Genomic DNA, 20867 nt, shown 5'->3' with positions numbered 1-20867 from the left:
TTCATTGACTGGCTTCTCTCCTCCTCGGGTTCTCTCTCCCCTTAGCCTCTCTTATTCTTTCGTCATTATCTGAAGGTATTTGTTTGTTATTTATTTGTCTTTTGTCTACCTTCTCCAGAATGTTGGTTCCATGAGACCTAAAACCTTGTCTGTCTTTTTCTCCACTCTCTCCCAAGTCCTTGGCACATAGCAATGGCTAAATATATATTTGTTGAATAAATGACTGAATAGAAGGTGCCTGAGCTGAGTTGGGATGGATGAGTAAGACTTAGCCAATCTGGGGCTTCCCTGGTGGTGCAGTGGTTAAGAATCCGCCTGCCAGTGCAGGGGACATGGGTTCAAGCCCTGGTCCAGGAAGATCCCACATGCCGCGGAGCAACTAAGCCCGTGCGCCACAACTACTGAGCCTGCGCTCTAGAGCCTGCGCTCCTAGAGCCCGTGCTCTGCAACAAGAGAAGCCACCGCAGTGAGAAGCCTGTGCACCGCAGCAAAGAGTTGTCCCTGCTCGCCTCAACTAGTGAAAAGCCCGGATACAGCAACAAAGACCCAACACAGCCAAAAATAAATTAAATAAATTAAAAAAAAATACCATTCACTAAAAAAAAAAGACTTAGCCAGTCTAAGAACAGTGGAAATGTAAGAGAATAGCATGAACAAAGACACAGAAGCATGTATTGGCATGGGATGTGCAGCTCAGTGTTACTGGACAACAGTGTCAACAGTGGTGGATGTGGCTGGTAATGAAGACAGGAATTAGCTCACAGAAGCCATTGTGTGCCATGACTTGGGCCTTCATGATTTAGAGAGAGCAAAACTGTTGGATTTCAATTTAGATCAGTGTTTCTCAAACATTTTAAACCAAGACCCAGAGAATACATTTTACAGTATCTGTGAGCTGAGGGTCATCTCCAGATTTCAGAGGCACCACCTTCCTTGGCCCATAACCCCCTCCCTCCATCTTCAAAGGCAGCTGCACAGTCCTCGCTCTACAGCTGTCTGACCGACCCTTCTGCCTCCCTCACCCACTTTTAGGGACTCGCATAATTAGATCGGGCCCATCTGGGTGTCCAGGATAACCTCCTCCCCTCAAGGTCCCTAACTTTAGTCACATCTCCAAAGTCCCTTTGTCGTGCAACATAATATATTCACAGGTCTGGGGATTAGGGCATGGACATCTTTGGTGGGCCATTATGCTGCCTACCACAGGGACGTTTATAGGGAATTGTCTATAGCCCCTCCATTCCCTTCTCTCGTTCAATAAAGACATATTGAGTACTCTTTCCCAATGCCAAGTGCTCGCATACGGCAGTGAGCAAGACAGTCAGAGTTCCTGCTCTCATGGTGGCCTAAACTCTAGCACAAAGGCAGATGACAAATACAACAATCAAATAAACAAGATAGTTACAGATTGTATCATGAAGTAAATAAGGTGATGAGTAGAAAGGAGATGGCCAAGACCACTTTGGCTGAGTGGTCAGGGAGGGGCTCTCTGAGGAAGTGACACATGATCTGAGGTCTGAGAGATGTAAGCCAGTCAGCCACTAAGAAGAGCCAGGGGAAGAGGATTCTAGCAGAGGAAATGAAAAGCGCAGAGTCCCCGGAGCAGCAAAGGGCATGTCTTGTTCAAGGAACAGTCTGAAGGCCAGTGTGAATGAAGCAGAGCTGGCAAGGCAAAAACGTAGAGCAAATGATGGTGGCAAGATAGGAGACATGAAGCCATGCAGTGGCTGAGAGACTCATGTATGGTAAGGACTTGGGATTTTTTTTCTAACAGCAATGGGGACCTGTTGATGTTTTTTTGCTTGTTTTTTTTTTTTTGCGGTACGCGGGCCTCTCGCTGTTGTGGCCTCTCCCGTTGCAGAGCACAGGCTCCGGACGCGCAGGCTCAGCAGCCATGGCTCACGGTCCCAGCCGCTCCGCGGCATGTGGGATCTTCCCGGACCGGGGCACGAACCCGTGTCCCCTGCATCAGCAGGCGGACTCTCAACCACTGCACCACCAGGGAAGCCCTGTTGACGGGTTTTAAATAGAGGTGATATGAAGCAGGTAACATAATCTGATGTATGTTTTTTTTTAAAAGGTAGTCAGCTATGTGAAAATGACTTAGAAAGGGGCAAAGATGGATGGAGAGGCACATTAAGGAGCTACTGCAGTCATCTAGGGGAGAGAGGACAGTGGTTTGGACTGGGGTGAGGATGGTAGAAATGGAGAGAAGTGGACTGATCTGTGATGTATTCAGGAGATAAAATTGACAGGACTTAGTGATGGTTTGGCTGTGGGGCATGAGAGAGAGGGTGGAATCGAGGATGACGTCTAGGTTTTTGAGCAATTCAGGGGATAAAAATATTATTCACGGAGGTAGAAAAGGCTGGAGGAAGAACCAGTTTGGAGAAGGGAGACCAAAAATTCAATTTGAATATGTTAATATTGAGCAGTCTCTTAGATGTCCAAGAAGTGATGCCAAGGAGACATACGTATGAGACTAGAGCTCAGAGCAATGTCTGAGTTGAAGATAAGCATCGGAGAGTCTTTAGCATACAGATGGTATCTAGAGCCAGGTGACCAGAGGAGATCCCTCGGGAGAGACTAGAAATAGAGACAAAAATGTCTTGAGTACACTGAGGTCCTCCAAGACTTAACAGTCAGGAGGAGGAGGAAGAGCCACCAGCAAAGACTATTGAAAAGATGCTGATATTATCTGGGGGCTACCCTGAGTGATGATTGGGTTAGAGGCAGAGGAGTCAAAAGAGCAGGTGGGGCTTCCCTGGTGGCGCAGTGGCTGAGAGTCCGCCTGCCGATGCAGGGGACGCAGGTTCGTGCCCTGGTCCAGGAAGATCCCATATGCCGCGGAGTGGCTGGGCCCGTGAGCCATGGCCGCTGAGCCTGCGTGTCTGGAGCCTGTGCTCCGCAACGGGGGAGGCCACAACAGTGAGAGGCCTGTGTACCGCAAAAAAGGAAAGAACAAGTGGACACTTTCTAGAAGCCCACTAGGGCAGGACTGTTGTATCTCTAGCACTTAACACGGTGCCTGGCAGATGAAAGGTAGCCATCACTGTTGAATGAATAAGTTAATTTTTCTGAGGCTCTCCAGTACGTTCTGGCCCATTTCTAGGTATGGGAATGTGAGGTGAACATTTGCATTGGCTGGTTGCCAGTGGCCCAACATCACACAGCTTTTCAGCCTGCTTCGTGAATTTCTGGCCCACCTTTAATAGAATTTAGGGATTTGCTAAAGCCATTCCTTAAGTTTAAACTTGGAAACAAACAGAAATCACCAGCTTGCGTTTTCCAAATCATTCAAGGTAAAAATACTCAGTAAAATAAATAAATAATGAATTAACAAGCAAACAAACAAAATTGAACTTCTATAGAAAACCCAAACAGCCCCCTAAGAACCCTTGGAATTCTTTTCTTACTGCCAAAGAGATCAATCTTTTACTAAATTCTTGGTGGGGGGGGGGCCGGGGTGTGTGTGGTTATGAGCCACTTTTTTTAAATTATTATTATTATTTGTGTGTGTGTGTGTGTGTGTGTGTGTGGTACGTGGGCCTCTCACCGCTGTGGCCTCTCCCGTTGCGGAGCACAGGCTCCGGATGCGCAGGCTCAGCGGCCATGGCTTACGGGCCTATGAGCCACTTTTTAATCTCCTGTTACTTCCAGAAGCACATAACTAGATCAGAAATTCTCACTACTGGAGCTTCCCTGGTGGTCCAGTGGCTAAGACTTCACCTTCCAAAGTAGGGGGTGTGGGTTCCATCTCTGGTCAGGGAGCTAAGATCCCACATGCCTTGCGGCCAAAAAACCAAAACATAAAACAGAAGCAATATTGTAACAAATTCAGTAAAAGACTTTAAATTTTAAAAATTAAAAAAAAAGAAAGAAATTCTCACTACTCTTGGAATTTAATACTACTGCGTTTGACTATGATGATGCAGCCCTGTTTGGAAGAAAAAAGTTTTGTGTGAGACTGAAGCTCAGAAGGTTAAGTAACTTGCCCAATAGTCTCAAAAGTATTTAAACCAGTTCTAAAGGACTCCAAAGGCCAGATCTCTTCCCCCACCCTTTGCTGACCCCAAGAAGCTTAAAGGACATGGGGGTTAGAGGTGGCTAAGATTTTCAGTTTACTAGTTTTAAAGGTAAACTTCATTAAAAAAAAAAAAATCTTAACAACGTGAAGAAAATTAAAGGGGCATTTTAAGCCCTCTGAATAGTATTGGTTCTGGTATTTTGTGAATGTATTTAACATGAATGAATTTGTGTTCTTTTACAAGGAAAAATACAGAGGTGTATTCCAGAGTTGACTGTCCATGGTACATACAGTTAACGGGTGCCCATTGGCACTTATTTTTATCATCGTGTGGCTGTTAGTTAAAGCAAAAATAGGTAAGATATTTCTGTAATCTAATCTGTGGAGGGATTTTTGGTTTAAATTCTCAGTTATAGATGAAATATGCATTTGTGGTAAATGTTCTGGTAGTTGGTCTTTTGTAGTCAATCTTCTGTCAAGTTTAAGTGGATAAGTCTGGTTCTATGTCTGTTACTAATATGTATTTTATTTCATTAATACTAATGATTAAGAGTCCAATGATATCTTTTCCTCTTAACAAAATGACTAGGTATCAAGCTAGGCATCATGAATGAATGTTTTACATTATAGTGCATTTTAACAGAGGGTATTCATGGATGGTTCAGCTCTGCTAAAAAAATAATGGCTGGCATTTTCTTTGCTGTTTTTATTGGCATCTTATTTTTTACTTTCTGGCCCCTTAGGATCAAAGAAACAGAAAACAAAAATATAAGTAAGATTAGAGAGAGAAAGAGACTTAGTTCTGAAAATAAAAATGGAAACTTTTCAGAATTCAGTATTTCCTTTATTTGATTTGAATAACTTTTTTACCAATTTGTTTATGGTAGTTGATCCAAGCAATCTGATAATTACCAAAAAAGGCTTTCAGTGGAGGCTTTATATCACATCTAAAAATTCAAGGTGAGTCTATAACCTTGAAAAAAACCTTCTGAGGGTTTTTTTCTTTTTTTCATCAGCAGTAGTGAGTACTACCCAAAACTGCTAATTTCTGATTAGTTGTCGTATCTACATATACAAAACCTCCTGGAGAGTAAGAATGACCTCTCTTTAAGAGTTTATTGTGGGACCTGGCATATAGAAAATAATATGGAGAACTCTTTTTAAAAGAAGAATACATTAATGTGATTTCGTATTAGCTGTATTGGGCAATGGTTCATCCTACCTAGGGTCTTACATCTTGAAGGAATACCATGGTAAGACTTGATTTCCATCCTTGATGCAAACTACACATACAGAGCCCCTAAATATTTTCTCTTTGTTATAAAATAATAGATTACACATACTTTAGACCTCTAATATAGCAAGAGAGGGAATTATTCCCAAATCTTCCCTTTAACATTTGTAATAGCCTTTTAAACATTTCTAATAGCTTGTTCATCATTTTGGTATGAGTATTGAAGTAAGTGTTATAAATCATAAGTGGGGATGGAAACAAATGTGATTTATTCTGGGAAGTGATTTTTAGTAGTCTGGTGAATAATTTGCATAAAAGAGAGATTGGTTTTTCCTAGAACTGTGCTCCTGAATGTTCTTCCAACCCTATTTTCTCACCACTTTCCTATTTATAGTTCTGGTTATAGTATTACTGTTTTGAGAAGGATGTACATTTTAATTCAAATACAGTTAGCCTTCAATATGTTTGCCTTCTCTCCTCATTGTGCTTCACCAATACAGCCAGAGCAATGTAGCTTATGTATATTTCCATCATTTGACAGGGTTAGTTTTATCCAGCTTTGGGGAATTACACAAACCCTCCATCTTGCAATGGGTTTCTTATATGCCATCTTATGTCTTTTGCATTTGTGTCTATTGCAGATGTGTGCAAGAGAGGGGATGTGACTGTGCAGCCTTCCCATGTAATTTCACTTGGGTCAGCTGTCAACATTTCGTGCTCTTTGAAGACCAAACAAGGCTGCTTGCAATTCTCCAGTTTTAACAAGTTAATCCTCTACAAGTTTGACAGAAGAATCTATTTTCAGCATGGTTATTCCCTCAGCTCGCAAGTCACAGGTCTTCCCCTGGGTACAACCCTGTTTGTCTGCAAACTGGCCTGTAGCAGTAATGACGAGATTCGAATATGTGGGGCAGAGATCTCCGTTGGTGGTGAGCATTCCATCCTGAATTCCTAAAAATTGGTGATCTTCTTGTATTTGTCATGATTAAGCAGAAATCCAAGTAGGAGACAGTGTTCTTTCTTCTCCCACCACAAGGATATATTTAATCTTTTTTTAAATATAAATTTATTTATTTATGGCTGCATTGGGTCTTTGTTGCTGCACGCAGGCTTTCTCTAGTTGTAGCGACCGGGGGCTACTCTTCGTTGCGATGTGCGGGCTTCTCATTGCGGTGGCTACTCTTGTTGTGGAGCACAGGCTCTAGGCACGTGGGCTTCAGTAATTGTGGTACATGGGCTCAGTAGTTGTGGCACACGGGCTTAGTTGCTCCGCGGCATGTGGGATCTTCCCGGACCAGGGCTCGAACCTGTGTCCCCTGCATTGGCAGGCAGATTCTTAACCACTGCACCACCAGGGAAGTCCTGGATACATTTAATCTTGATAGTAACATGAGCACCTCAATGTAAGAAGTCCAGAAATCAATAGAACTGGGATCACATTTAGTAAGTCTCCTCTTCCTTCTCTTCTCTCTTTTCCACCCCTCTCCTCCCCTCTCTCTTTCGCTCCTCTTTTTGGCCATTAAGACCATTTACCTATTGCCCGTGGCCTCCAATGGCAGGAAAATGGCTCTCCACAGCTGAGTGTTCATTCCTTCTTACTTATGAGAATTGTTCAAAGCCACTGCCCCCTAAAAAGAAGAGAGATGTCTCTTTTGACTTATGCAGCCCAGGCTGATACCCAAGGCTGAGCACTTTTCCTCTCTCTGACTTAATGCACAAAAAATAGTTCTTCCATCCACCTCACTCCTGACCACTGGTTATCAGACTTAGCAGAAGTTGAGAGAACTATCGTCATACTTAGTATCTTTTCCTGGGTTTTCTAGAAAACTGCCTGAGACAAAACTGACATGCTAAGACTTCATGGGGGGAGGGGAGTTGTACAGTTCTAGAGAAGCAAGAGTGAGGGAATGAACTAGAAAAGGAGCAGAGCAAACACGAGGTGGTTAAGTGACTGAGCTGGCCTTGGCATCAACAGAAGATACAGCTGGTTTCTTGGTCAGTAGCGACATCCCCAGAAAGAACATATAGAAATAGAGTGACACGTGAAAGAGTTAACAGTCTGCCATCGGTCAGAGTTCACCCACAGAGCACCAACTCCCCCGCACTGCTTGCTTGCACTGTGTGTGGGCTCCTCCACGCAGCCGTGGGGAGAAAGAACTAAGATGTCAGAGTTGGCGTCTGCAGCCTGAGCCACAGTGCACAGGGTGAGCCAACAGCACACCTTCCTGCAGCCTGCAGCCTGCAGCCTCTAAGGCCCAGCCCAGCAAGCCAGTGAGCATACATAGGCCCTGAGCGATCCCACGGCACTCTGTGCCTCTGTGGATCCAGGGAAGCTCCTAAGGGGCAGGTGAGAGGCATAAGAAGAGTGGGAGGAATTGCTGCAGTAGGCTGACTGACCAAGATGCGAGGACAGGGTCCCTCTCATAAAGAGAGTGACATAGAGCTCAATGAGACTCTTCAGGATGGAAAGAGTCTCTTTCCCTCTTCTAGGGACCTCTTCTCTGTGACCTATAAGAAGGTGGTTGGTACCAGGCGGTCTTCCTGGAGGTCAGCCACAAGCATTGAGCAGAACACCAAGCAAACGTCTAAGCAGATCATTTGTGGGCACGGAGGCATAAACTAGGTCCTGTACTCCTCTTCCAGATCAGGGGCTCCTGTTCACACCACTTATGGGTCATGTATTCTCAGCTCTGATAGCCTGTGGTGTAGTAAAAGGTACCTGGGCTTTGAATCTCAACACTGCCACTAGCAGTGGACTCTTAGACAATTTCAATTCTCTGAGTCTCAGTTTCTCCATCTGTGTGATGAAGATACTAACACCTACCTCATAAGGTGGTTGTAGTGATTAGATGACACCTTGTATGCAAAGTGCTTAACCTAGTACCGGTCACATAGGAGGCACTTAAGTGATGAGCGCTAGGGTTGCAGGTCCATCGGTTTTACTCTTTTCTTCATGTGTGCAGCATGCTAAGTGCTGAGCCTGTTTCTCTTGAAAGGAAGTATAAGCATTGGTTACAGACAAAATGAAAATTTTTTCTTAAAAACACCATTAGTCCTCACCTCCCTTGTCCTCAGAACACCTGAATATTTCATCCAGGTAATTCACAGTCTTACAGACCATCATACCATATTGGTATCAGACATTCTCAGCCCTGTGATGTCAGTTCCAGGTGTCCACAGTGCTGCAGGTGTTTTCTTCTTATTTAGGGGGCTAACAATGGCCTTGAAAGTCAGTATCTTTGCAGATGTCCTTAAGCCATTCCATTCCATTTCCTATCTTTGCTTAGGTGCATGAGAGTGATGTAACCCCTTTTCATTTGTTTACTTTTTTTTTTTTTTTTTTGCGGTACGCGGGCCTCTCACTGTTGTGGCCTCTCCCGTCGCGGAGCACAGGCTCCGGACGCGCAGGCTCAGCGGCCATGGTTCATGGGCCCAGCCGCTCCGCGGCATGTGGGATCTTCCCGGACCGGGGCACGAACCCGCGTCCCCTGCATCGGCAGGCGGACTTGCAACCACTGTGCCACCAGGGAAGCCCTCATTTGTTTACTTTTCCATCCAGAGGTTGTGGATACATCTGTGACAGTTTGCAACATCAGGAGATCTAGGGAGATAGTGAGGGGTATCTGCCCAGTGCAGCTCAGTTGGGTGACACTGCTGGAATGTTGCTTGTGCAGCATACTCAGGTGGTAACCACACTATCAAATGGCTGCTCTTTGAACAAGTTTAGCACCTTTGAGGTGAAGAACTGACTGGAAGCAACACCTTTTTCTGAGTATGGCTAGTCATTCCAAGAAAAGACACAATGAATGTTGGTTTAACCCAGTGTAGTAAGCTTAAACCTATCTAGTGAGGGAGTGAGCAGCCCATTTTCTTTTTTGTGATAAGCAGTAGCCCATAGTGCCATTGCATACTCTGAGTGGGCCTGTCATAAAGTTGACTGGTTCTTCAGAACTGGGAATGGGTAAATGGCCTTTAAGCCTTCTCTTTCTGGCCCCTTCCTGGGCTTGTGCTGCTCTGCTGCCTGGAGCTCATCCAAATTGTGCGGTAACTAAACAACCAGTGCTCTACCTAACCTCAGAGGATTGGGCCACAAACTATTTGGACAATCAAGGAAATAAATGAAAGACAATGGATCCTTGCTTAGTTGTTTTCAATATATGTTTAGCTGTTGATATTTCTGAAAGCTGTTTTTCTAAGACCTTTTATTTCACCTAGTAAGTAGGGCTTTTAAAAATAATAAGCATAATACGCATAACAATTCATTACATGGTAAACCATTTTAATTTTCAGAGACTTTGATTTCTGACCTTTCCTTAGCATCGGCTATTATATATTTGTATTGAAGAGAATCACATCTGGTTTCTCCTGGGGCAGACAGTCTCTGCCCAAACCAAGTCCTGGGCTGAAGTAGACACCTTGATTTCATGGTCCAGGGAACTCACACCGAGAAAGTTGACTTGATTTGTGGGTAAGAGCTGTGGTCTTTAAAATGAGATGCTCTGCAAACTTTTAGGAGTAAAGGTGAGGGTGAGTAACTTTTTCATTAAGCAAAAGTGCCAGGTACTTTATCTCATTTGGTCATCAAAAGACTGTATGAAGCGTTAGGGTAATGATGCTGGTTTGAACACATGCATTTACTTTCATTCCTTGTGAAATAAAGCCAAGATGCAGTAAAAAAAAAAAAAAAAGTTTTGTAGAGGCACAAACCGTAAAGGACAAAAGGAATGGGAGGGGAGACACAGCAACAAAGTTTTGGAAGCTGGAAAACAGGTGGGCCAGTGATAATTGGCTTAGCCTACAGCTGGCAGTGAGAAACTTCAAGATGCAACCTGATTTAATGCAGAAGCTCCCACCCCAGACAGACAGAAATTGGTGATACCATATACTGCTGGGAGTGAGGGTAGCAGTGGGGATAAAAATGGGAGATTTTAATTGAAAAATCTATTTAAAAAACAGATTCTCAGATTCCCTTCCCAATTTCATGTATCCAGTTACTTGCTGCTTTTCTACACTGGCATAGCCCTGGAGGCCTGGTATCAGAGGGCCACTGAGCTAGTTTCAGCCCATTCAGTTGAGATTGATGGTACGCACTGAAAAACAGAAGGATGAAAAGGACATTGGCATATAGCTCCCTTCAGACCTGTACCCTCCTCCTGGCAGATTAGAAAATCCTTTTCTGGAAATCAGACCAGGCTAAGAGGAAATATCTAAAATTATTTGCAATAGAGGTTCCTAAGAAACCCTAGTCAGATCATCCTGGAGTGAAACCCAGAGTCAACAAATGTCCCTCAACTGACATACCCACAGAGCTCCAATCTATAATGTAGTGTTCCCCCTCCTATATATGAATAAAAATACAAGGATCCAGGAATTCCCTGGTGGCCCAGTGGTTAGGACTCAGCGCTTTCACTGCCAAGGGCCTGGGTTCAATCCCTGGTTGGGGAACTAAGATCCCACAAGCCACACAGGGTGGCCAAAAAAAAAACAACAAGGAGCTGAGGAAAATGCCTAACACGGAGAACAGAAACTGAAACAAACATGTGGAACAAAGCATAGAAGCAAAGTGGAAGAAACAGATGTATTCAGGGAGAAGAAATGTTAAGAAACAAAATCTATCCTTGATACACTTAGGAACTAAAAGCAAATATTGCATGTAGAACAAAAATAGGATGCTATAAAAAGGAAATATTCACAGAATAAAAAACATCCCCCCCCCAGAAAAAATAAGTGGAAATGAAAAACTCAATAGGAGGGAAGAAATGTAAACTGAGGGGTTTTTTTCCCTCATATTAGAGCAAAAGGATCAAGAGTTTTAAAATATAGGAGATAAAATACAAAATTAGAGAAGAAGGTCCAACCTATGAAACTAGGGATTTTTAGAAAGAAAAAAACAGATAAGAATTATCAGAGAAATAATTCAAAAATGTTTCCCAAAATAAAAACTAAAAGTTCCCAGAAGTTATGATCTCTTTGAGAATCCATAAGAATGAAAGAAAAGAGACCCCATTAAGCACAGTCTATACTCAGCCAAAGTATCAGTCAAGTGTGAGGGTAGAATAATGACATTTTTAGCCATGTTCAAAATATTTCCTCTCCTGCAACCTTTCCCAGGGAACCACTGGAGGATATACTCCACCAGCACAAGTAATTAAATCAAGAAAGAAGAAAGCATTGGATCTAAGAAACAGGAGATCCAACACAGGGAAAAAAAAAAAGAGAAGGAATTTCCAGGACACTGAGGTCTGGCAGTTCCAGAAAGATAGCTGTGTACAGGTACAGAGGCAAACCCATCTCACTGGAAAGTTCACAAGGCTCCCGGAAACTGGTCTCCAAGCAGATGAAACAAATAGAATTCTCAGTGCTTCTGAGTATGTTGAACAGTGATTCAGATAATTGACTTGAAAGTTTAGAATTATATTAATAATAAGGAAACTAAACAAATGGAAAAACAAGAAAATGACTACCTCCAAGATAAACAAGAAGTTGTACATAAAATGAAAAGTTAACATAGTATTAGTCGTAAGCGGTTGTATATACAGATATATAAATGTATACATGTATATATGTATATCTATATATACACATATGAGTCTATTATCCTAGGAAAAGAAAGAGTTTATTATTCCATTAAACAAACCTCTATGAGCTACATATTGTTCTACTCACTTTATAGATGAAGAAACTGAAGCTCTGAGAAGCTCATCTGGGCAAGATCACACAGTGGGTACTTACTGTCCCCAGATCTATGGTGTGTGCTAAGGACAAAAAAAGCTTTTATTCCATCAATTACAGCTTTCTTTTTTTCTGAGCAGACAGTGTCTAGGGCTTCGGTGGTACCCTTGTTTTATCTCACCCAAAGGAAGCCTCTGTCTACATCTGGGTCTCAGTATTAGGGTAGAATGAGATGACCCAGTAACAGAGTATTCTCTCTTATCTCCATTGAATCTGAGAAACTCGTAGCTTTGAGTTCTGTCTTTGACTATAAAATGGCTTCATTTAAAAATACACACCTTATGATAGAAGGGACCATGCCTGCCTTGTTCACCTTTGCATTTCCACAGCTAACACTGCCTAGCCCATGGAAGGTTCTCAATGTCTGTGTACATAAAGAATTAATTTATACGTGTTCATTAAGTGCTCCAAGTGATGCTGCAGAAATTAGATTCAGGTGGTACAGCCCAGGAAGGCATGACTAAGGGCCAGTGCGTAAAAGTGCCTTGGCAACAAATCTCAGGTCAATGGAGAAAGAAAGCCCCTCAGTTTTAAACGTTTCTAATATTTGAATGGGCTTCATTCTAAAAAAGTAAACTCATTATCAACTGGGGTAATGGAGCTAGCACTGAACGTTCACCTGTCAGGGAGAACAGTAAAATATGGTGGTGAAAGACTTGGATTCAAGTCAGCCACTCCTGGGCTGGAGACCTGATTCTGCCACTTCATCGTTTTGTAATCTTGGGCAAGATACTTCATCTCTAAGTCTTAGGTACTTGATGTAGCTGCTATGATTTCCAATTGAGAAAAACCACACATAAAACACTGAGCATAGGACTTGGCATATAATAATTGTTTGATCCATATTCACTATTATTGCCATGGTTATTAGAAGAAATGCATGCCTAGGAGGCAAATTTGAACTTCATGGGATCTGAAATAGCTCCCAGCTCCTCTGGGTATAGGAGACATAGGGGAAGTATTGTTATCTTGTTGGCAAATAATAACAATGTAATAGAAGTATCACCTGTGTGCTGTTTAAAATAGGTGGTTTTGTTATTTATTTTTAAAGTTGTTCCAGAACAGCCTCAAAACTTATCTTGTATACAGAAGGGAGAACGTGGGACCGTGAGATGCACCTGGGATAGAGGACAAGACACCCACCTGTATACTGCCTATACTTTACAGTGAGTGAGACTGTATTTTCACAGATTTTTGGTAGGTCTTCTCTTAGATGACATTTAGAAGTACCGAACAGTTCTAGTTTTACCAGAGGGAAGAAGCAATAAACACCTCTAGATAATTAGATACTTTAAAAAAAATTCTAGTGTTCATCAAGTAAAACTGGTTTATTCATCTAAAGTGTGACTAACTCAGAGTTCTCTTCAGGGCATCCAAGGCCCCTGTTGTAGTCGTTCTTCCCTGCTCTATAGGATTAAACTGGCTGCATTATATCCCTTTCCTTTTCTGCAGTTGTGGACTCTTAGGGTCACGGTATAGACTCTTAGAGTCTATAAATAGACTCTTTTATGTGGTAGCATTCCATTTGCCTTGGAGGAGTTTCTTTTTAAAGCACCTTTGCCTGACCTGAGAGTTCACAAAAAGAGAGAGTCTGGGAGATTCTTTTCCTTGGAGTTGATTCTGTAATCCTCTCCAAAGATCCCGCTGGTAGCACTATGCCTAAGTGAGTAGGAGATAAGGAAAAGGCAGTGGGGCTCAGGGTTCTGGTCTGTACCAGCATCTGGCATTTCTGTGCAGTAAATGCCAAGGTGGCCATGGATCCTTTGGTTGACTGGATCTGTCCTAAGGAGCTAAGATGTCAGCCGGGGTTTTGGGAATTCAGACAGTGTAGAGATGGTTACTCACCCATACGAATGTCAAAAAGTCTCAGTCCTACCAAAAAAAAAAGAGAGGGGTGAAGTATGGTCCTATTTATGACCACAGAATACAAATATTCCCATTGTGTATCCCCTAGTAGTAAAACTGACCTTAAAAATGTGAGGAATTTTAAATATATGAACATTTTGTTCCTTTGTGCTAAGAAGGCAACAGCACATAAAGTATCTTGCTAAACACAATCGTCTTTCATTTACAGGTTAAAGGGACCAAAAAATTTAACCTTGCAGAAGCAATGTAATGATCACTATTGTGATCATTTGGACCTTGGAATTAACCTAACCCCTGAATCACCTGAATCTAGTTACACAGCCAAGGTTACTGCTATCAACAGTCTTGGGAGTGCTTCTTCATTCCCATCCTCATTCACATTGTTGGACATAGGTATGTATTATTTCACTTTTTGTAAGTGTCGATCTTTAGCACGTGAATATTATTTTTTAAATCACTTGAATGTTCTATGTGTGATTGTTTCAAAAGGGACAGTGGTTCATGGAAAGTGGCCAGTAGGCATAGGCAAAGGATAGATGTTTCTTTGATGCAAGCAAAAGGATGTATGTCTCTAGAGCTATAGAGAGATGTTCAAAATGGGATATTGAACACTATTCTCTCTGTTGGAGAAATAAGAGCCCCCTGGCCTCAAATCCCATGAAGGTACTGGCTGCCAGTGATACCATCTGACTGAGGCAAGGGTCATGTGAGGTTATTCAGGTGTCTTTTCACCCCCATGGCTACTCCATTGTTCTGAGATAGGCTGCATGTTGGCCTGCAGGGCCAGAGCAGCCAGGTGCCACCTATAAAGAAAGTGTATCACTGTACCAATCCATCTTCCTCAGAGAATACCTACCTCCACCCCTCTCATCAGCTTGGGAGCTAGAGTGAGCCAGTCCCAGCGCATTTCTGAGCAAATGTAATTGGCCCAGTTGAATCAGAGGCCAATCCCAGGCATTCCCAAGGTCTCAACATCCCATGTAGGACTGGGCTTCAGGCCTGCCTGAAGTTCTGGCCTCACACTATGTGTCTCTCTTCTCTCTTCCCAAAGCACCTCTTTGCACACATACTGCTAACTGTGAGTCTGAACGTCGGTATCTACTCTATATTTTCCTATCAAAGTTCTGCCCATTCCACCTTCCATCTCTTTACAATGATCATCTCTAGCCACCTTCTTTCCCTCTTATTCTTCTCTTCTATTCCTCTGTTGCTCTCTTTCCTATGGCTTTTCCTACCAATATTTCTTCTCCTTCTGAGGTGATCACCACTAACCACACCTCTACCTTCTCAGCCACTGGAACTCCTGGGTTTTGGCACATTGGTTTTCTTTCAATCATTGAATTAAATGGAATCGAAATTATTACTGATGTTCATCGTAGTTTAGTAAAAATGAGGGTAGATTAAAGGGAATTACTTTAATGATTTAGAAATGAATCCAACTTTTTCTTCTTTCTAAAAGCCAGGGACTACTCTCTTGTCTATTTCACCAAGTTTAGTAGCCATGCATCTTAGAAATGAGATTTGTTCAACTCTTTATACGCCCATGTCAATACATAAGACAATTTCCAATTATGGAGCCTGAATCACACTTTTTTTTGTCCTGGTTACCAGTGAGGCCTCTTCCTCCGTGGGACATCAGAATCAACTTTGTAAACGCTTCCGTGAGCAGGTGTACCCTTCAGTGGAGAGATGAGGGACTGGTGCTGCTTAATCGACTCAGATATCGGCCCATTAACAGCAGGTCCTGGAATATGGTAATGGTCTCTAGAGTGAAGGGGAAACCAGGGAGGGGTTCTTAGTAGCAATGCCCAGATCTCTCTTTTCATACCAGCAAAATATGGAGTTTAAGAATATTTAGCCCACAAGTACACATACACATTTGAGACATACCAGTCACTTACACTTCTGTTTATTAAGAAATATCTTAAAATTTGATCACTGATTCCGAAATTTTTTAAGCCACAGGCTTCTGTAAATCCACATTAATTTTCTACAATTTATTTCTAGTGAGTCATTTTTCCTTGTTATTTTACCCCCTACCCCATCATTACTTCCATTATTACTTTTTAGTAATTTTTTTTAACATTTTGGAAAGAGAAATATTAGGGAATGTTCAAAGAGGGGCTTATCTGAATTGAATATTCCAAAGAAAAAGCTTCACATTTTGATGTAATAGTAAACATTAATTTTTTTTTTTTTGCCATGCCACGTGGCTTGTGGGATCTTAGTTCCCCTACCAGGGATTGAGCCCCAGCCCTTGACAGTGAAAGCATGGAGTCCTAACCACTGGACCACCAGGAATTTCCCTAAACATTAAATTTTTTACAATAAAAAATATAAGATTATAATTCCTTCCAGTATTTTGTAAAATATAATGGCTTATAATAATAACAAAGGATCAGCTCCACATGTAGAGAGGTATAATAATTAAATTTTTCACCTATAATTTTTCCTATATAATTTTCTTATATAATTAAATTTTTCTGTTTGGGACCAGTTTTATGTCTGTGTTAAAACATTCATCACATCCTAGTTGTAACCAAATAAAGAATAATCTCTAGTGTAGAAACAAGCTTCTTCAAGGCCCTTTTGAAAACTGGTAGTTTTCTATCTTGTTTTTCAGCTGGTTTCGGGATCCCCCCTTGGAATCCATATAGATGGATTCTTAGACCCAGGAGTTTTTTGTTTTATTAATGAGAAGCTATTGTTTCAGATTAACATCACGTGTATTCAGTAACCCAGTCATTGATATTTCTTCTTATTGAATGACAGATTTGAAAAGTAAAAAGCGTTATCTGGTCTAGTTTTCCTACCCTTATTTAAATTAATTTAGTATTAACAGGCACTTTTTAAAATCTTGTTGGATTCAAGGTTAATGCCACAAATGCCAAAGGAAGACATGATTTGCTGGACCTGAAACCCTTTACAGAATATGAATTTCAGATTTCCTCTAAGTTACATCTTTATAAAGGTAGTTGGAGTGATTGGAGTGAATCATTGAGAACACAAACACCAGAAGAAGGTATGTGTCTAAAAAAAAACGGAGGGGAGGGAGGTGGATAGAGTGGAGGAAAGACAGGAGAGAGAGAGGAAGAGGTAATGATTTCCTTGGAATAGAATCTCTAAAGAACTGTTACTGAATCAAAAAGTATGAGTGCATTAATTAACAAGCTCATTTTGACATTGACTTAAGTATTGAAGCTGTCCAGGGAGATATGTTTATATTGCTAAAAATTTTTTAACATTAGGTAAGTCCTACTCCTGTTTGCCACATGTTATCATGCTGGTTACAAGTTTATGCCTCAGTAATGTTTGATTATATCTCTTATTTCTATTTCACTTACTTTCTCAGTTACTTTCTCTTATTCCACAAAGCTGCAACCAGTAATTTCATTCCTTTATCATTAAACCTTGATACATTTTACCCTTTGGATTCTATGAAAATTAATATGGCTTTATAAGCCATACTAAAAGCTTGAAAAAAGGTAAACTCTGGAGACAACATTTTAAAATAAAGTTTAACATCTGGCAATCTTCTCTCCTCCAAATGTTACAGCACTGTACTTCTTCAAACCTTTGATACTCACTGCTCACATGAGTACCACTAGACTGCCCATAGCTATAAAGAGGAGATCAAATATACTTTTAAGTCTGATGGACTTTTCTTTTTGGTAATTATTGGGAAGACAATTTTATTGAAGTATAATCGAAAAAGCAAAAATGCTTATATGAACTTTATGACAATACTAAATCTTTGGAGATACAAGAAATAGCCATCTGAATATTAGTTTTCAAAAGCACTCAGTGATACAGTATACAGCTTCATAATTTATGAAAATTTGTTTCAGAGGAAAAATAATTGACATATAATCTGTTGCTTTATTATCTGGAGATTTTGAAGCATTAATGTCAGAAAAGCTAAGTCCTTATTTGTGAAACTTATAGATATGTGTGCATGTAAACTAGCCTAATGATTAAGCTACATTCATTTTCTGTGAGCTACTAGTGATTTTTGGTAACTGATGACACTTACCAGTGATACTCCAGTGACTTTCAAGGATGTAAACTATTAATAAAATAAATAATATATAAATTGTAGAATAATTGTATACTCTTCCTTTCTTCTGACAATAATTGCATTTCGCTATTTAAAAAAATATTTTTAAATGAATTCATTCAGCAATTATAATTTATTCCTCTCATTTTATGATAAAAATCTCTTAAATTAATGTTGAGCCACTTTTTCTCTGTTTAAATGTGTGTCATTTTTATACTCCGGAGCTTACTCTTGTTATCCTTTTATTACAATGTCAAAGTAATGCATTTTAAAAATACCTCATGGATTTTTAGACTTTATTTATACATAGTACAGATAAAATTCTTGGAAATGGGCCATATTTTATGTCCAAGTCCAAGGTAGTAAATAGGCTGAAAATTTTTAAGTTATATCACATTAAGCTAAAGTATAAACTAGGGAAACTCTGGGCTTGTAAATTCTTATCATTTTTACTCACACTTGATAATGACCCATTTAGAGATGTATGAAAAGGTTTTTCTTTCTTTCTTTTTTTTCAAGTGTTTATCTGTTGCATTAAAAACCCAAGGCAGGATGGTAACTTTCTCATATCCTATAAAATAAACCACCATCATAACAATGAGTGTAGCAACTTGTTACGGTTATGAACTCGTAGATGATTATGAATTGAACCAAGGAAGCTGGCTTATTCAGAGTAATTGCAAACATTCATAAAGAGAGAAATGCATTCTCTGAGATACACCACGCTACCAAGCTCTGCTGGTTTCCTTTCAGTGTCTGAATCTCCCTTTTTTGTGTTTGATCTTTCTGTGGGTTGTTGTAGGATCTCTTTTCTCTTACTCTAAACTTCATGGTTTTCACCTCTAACCGCTGTTCCTGTCATCAGTTTCTGTATGAAACATCAACTGATGTAAACCTAAAAGGTGTGAATTTTTTTTTAACACTATTTCCTTTTGACCCCTGAGATGTGTACGGATGTATAACTTGGCATTTAAAAAAAAAAATACTAGTAAGCTTTTTTCTTTTTTTTTTTTTTTAGTTACTGTCTAAAACTGAATGATCTTATGGTAGAGCTTTTTCTTTGCAGCCTTGGTTACTCAAAACAGAGCAATATGTTATCTCCTGGTGGATTGGGCACAGTTATTTATAGCACTCCAGCAGAGAATGAGGGTATTATTCACTCCATATGGCCCTTTCCCATGTCATTAAATTCAACTCTTGTCATGGTCCTCCATGAAAAACACTTTTAAAATGACCACTAAGTAAGGGGTGGAAGGAAAGAGATAACTTTCTTATGTTTGGGAGGACAGTCCAGCAATCAGTAACCATCAGTGGGCCTGATACTGGGAAACAAGCAATCATATTTTACTTCTAGTGGGAAAACAGTCTGAATTTGGGCTGCATAGTGTCCAAACATGCCTGAGAATATGCCCAGATGTTGGGGGGAAGGCACTCCCTCATCATTTTGAACACCCAGGAGGAGACTCCAAAATAAAGATGAATGAGCCATTCCTTAGAGCTGTATCATCAGTTACGTGTTTCTGTCTGTTCATTCACCATTTTTCAGTCTTATTTATATGTTTGGTCTTGCTAAATGTGACGGTGAACAATTAATAAAGGAAGTGTTAAATGCTCATACTAGTGCCAGAGCAGCAAAGGAGGAGTCCTCCCCCACTGTGGTGATAGCATAGGTGATTGGTGAGAGATCCCAAAGAGGAGAAAATGCAAGGCTACCAGCTGCAGCCACCCATGTTCACATTAAGAAGCTAGACAATTATTCATTCATTTGTGACTTTGAACTATTGCTAGGATAGGTTAGGTGTGAACAATTAAATACTAGAGGTTATTTTACCATCTTAGTTAGCAAGCAAGATGGTAAGTCTAGCTTAGGAGTCAGCAAACATTTGCTATAAAGGTCCATATAGTAAATATTTTCAGCTTTGCAGACCATATGATCTTTGTCACAACTACTAAAATCTACTGTTATCACAGGCAAGCAGCCATTGACAGTATGACAAATACATAGACAAAGCTGTGTCCAAAATTTTATTTTTGCACACTAAAAATTGAATTTTATAAAATTTTCATCTCACTAAAAATGATTCTTCTTTTGACTTGTTTTCAACCATTTAAAAATGTGAAAACCATTATTATTAGTTCACTGGCTATACCAAAACAGGGAATAAGGAATCAGCCAGATTTGGTCCATGGGCCATAGTTTGCTGACTCCTAAACTAGCTAAACTTGAAACTATTATACTTGCATCTTTTTTGCCTAAGGCTGCAGGAAATGAGAATGAATGGTTCTTTACATTCTAAAGGGATTTACCTACAAACATTTTCATTAGAGGGAAAATGTTATGTTTTAGATCCAGTGAGTGTCCCTACCCTTTTTTCTTCTTCTTGTGGTCTCTTCTAAGCCCAGCATCTGTCCTGGAAGAAGTAAATGGCTGAGCTTAACTATTTGACAAGGTAGTGATCACCCAAATGGGAAGAAATGTTTTCCATGAAGCCCTCCTAAAGAAGCCACTGGGGGAAAAATACTTCTCTGGATGATCTGTGAGGAATGTGTGTATATCAGGAACTATGCCAGGTGCTCAGACATAATGATAACCAGTCAGATCCTCAGACTCAAGAGCTTATAGTCTATCTTGGAACGTCACGGAAAGATTCCTGGAAGAGACAACACCAAGAAAAACCTGCAAAGTCCAAAGGGAATCTTGTGGCCTTCCTCCATCTGGAACATGTGGTCTCCAAGGTTATTGCAGTAGAAGAAAAGAGCTATTTCCTCCTAGAAGTACTTGATTCTCTTGAATTCTGTGAAATCTCTTGTTCCTGGTTTTTACTCTACCATGTTGGTCCGTTCTTCTTTGTCTCTTTTGCTGGCCATCTTTCTCTTTTTAATCTCAATCTGTAGGGCTTTATATTGGACCCCCTTCTTTTCCCAGCTGACCTCATTCAGTCTCATGGCTC

At 40.7% G+C, this 20867-nt stretch overlaps 1 protein-coding gene across 1 annotated transcript in view; it reads left to right on the top strand.

Moving 5' to 3' along the window:
* Nucleotides 1-20867, top strand: part of IL12RB2 (interleukin 12 receptor subunit beta 2) — an 84278-nt gene that overhangs the window by 7427 nt on the left and 55984 nt on the right. The window contains exons 2-7 of the mRNA XM_019919342.3: nt 4272-4383; nt 5903-6190; nt 13045-13159; nt 14068-14252; nt 15471-15613; nt 16731-16881. Of these exons, the coding sequence (XP_019774901.1) occupies nt 4308-4383; nt 5903-6190; nt 13045-13159; nt 14068-14252; nt 15471-15613; nt 16731-16881 (958 nt within the window). The 5' untranslated portion in view covers nt 4272-4307. The remainder of the gene's footprint in view (nt 1-4271; nt 4384-5902; nt 6191-13044; nt 13160-14067; nt 14253-15470; nt 15614-16730; nt 16882-20867) is intronic.

Source organism: Tursiops truncatus, chromosome 1 (assembly GCF_011762595.2).
Source record: "Tursiops truncatus isolate mTurTru1 chromosome 1, mTurTru1.mat.Y, whole genome shotgun sequence".
NCBI lineage: Eukaryota > Metazoa > Chordata > Mammalia > Artiodactyla > Delphinidae > Tursiops > Tursiops truncatus.
This window is presented reverse-complemented; position numbering and strand designations above follow the sequence as displayed.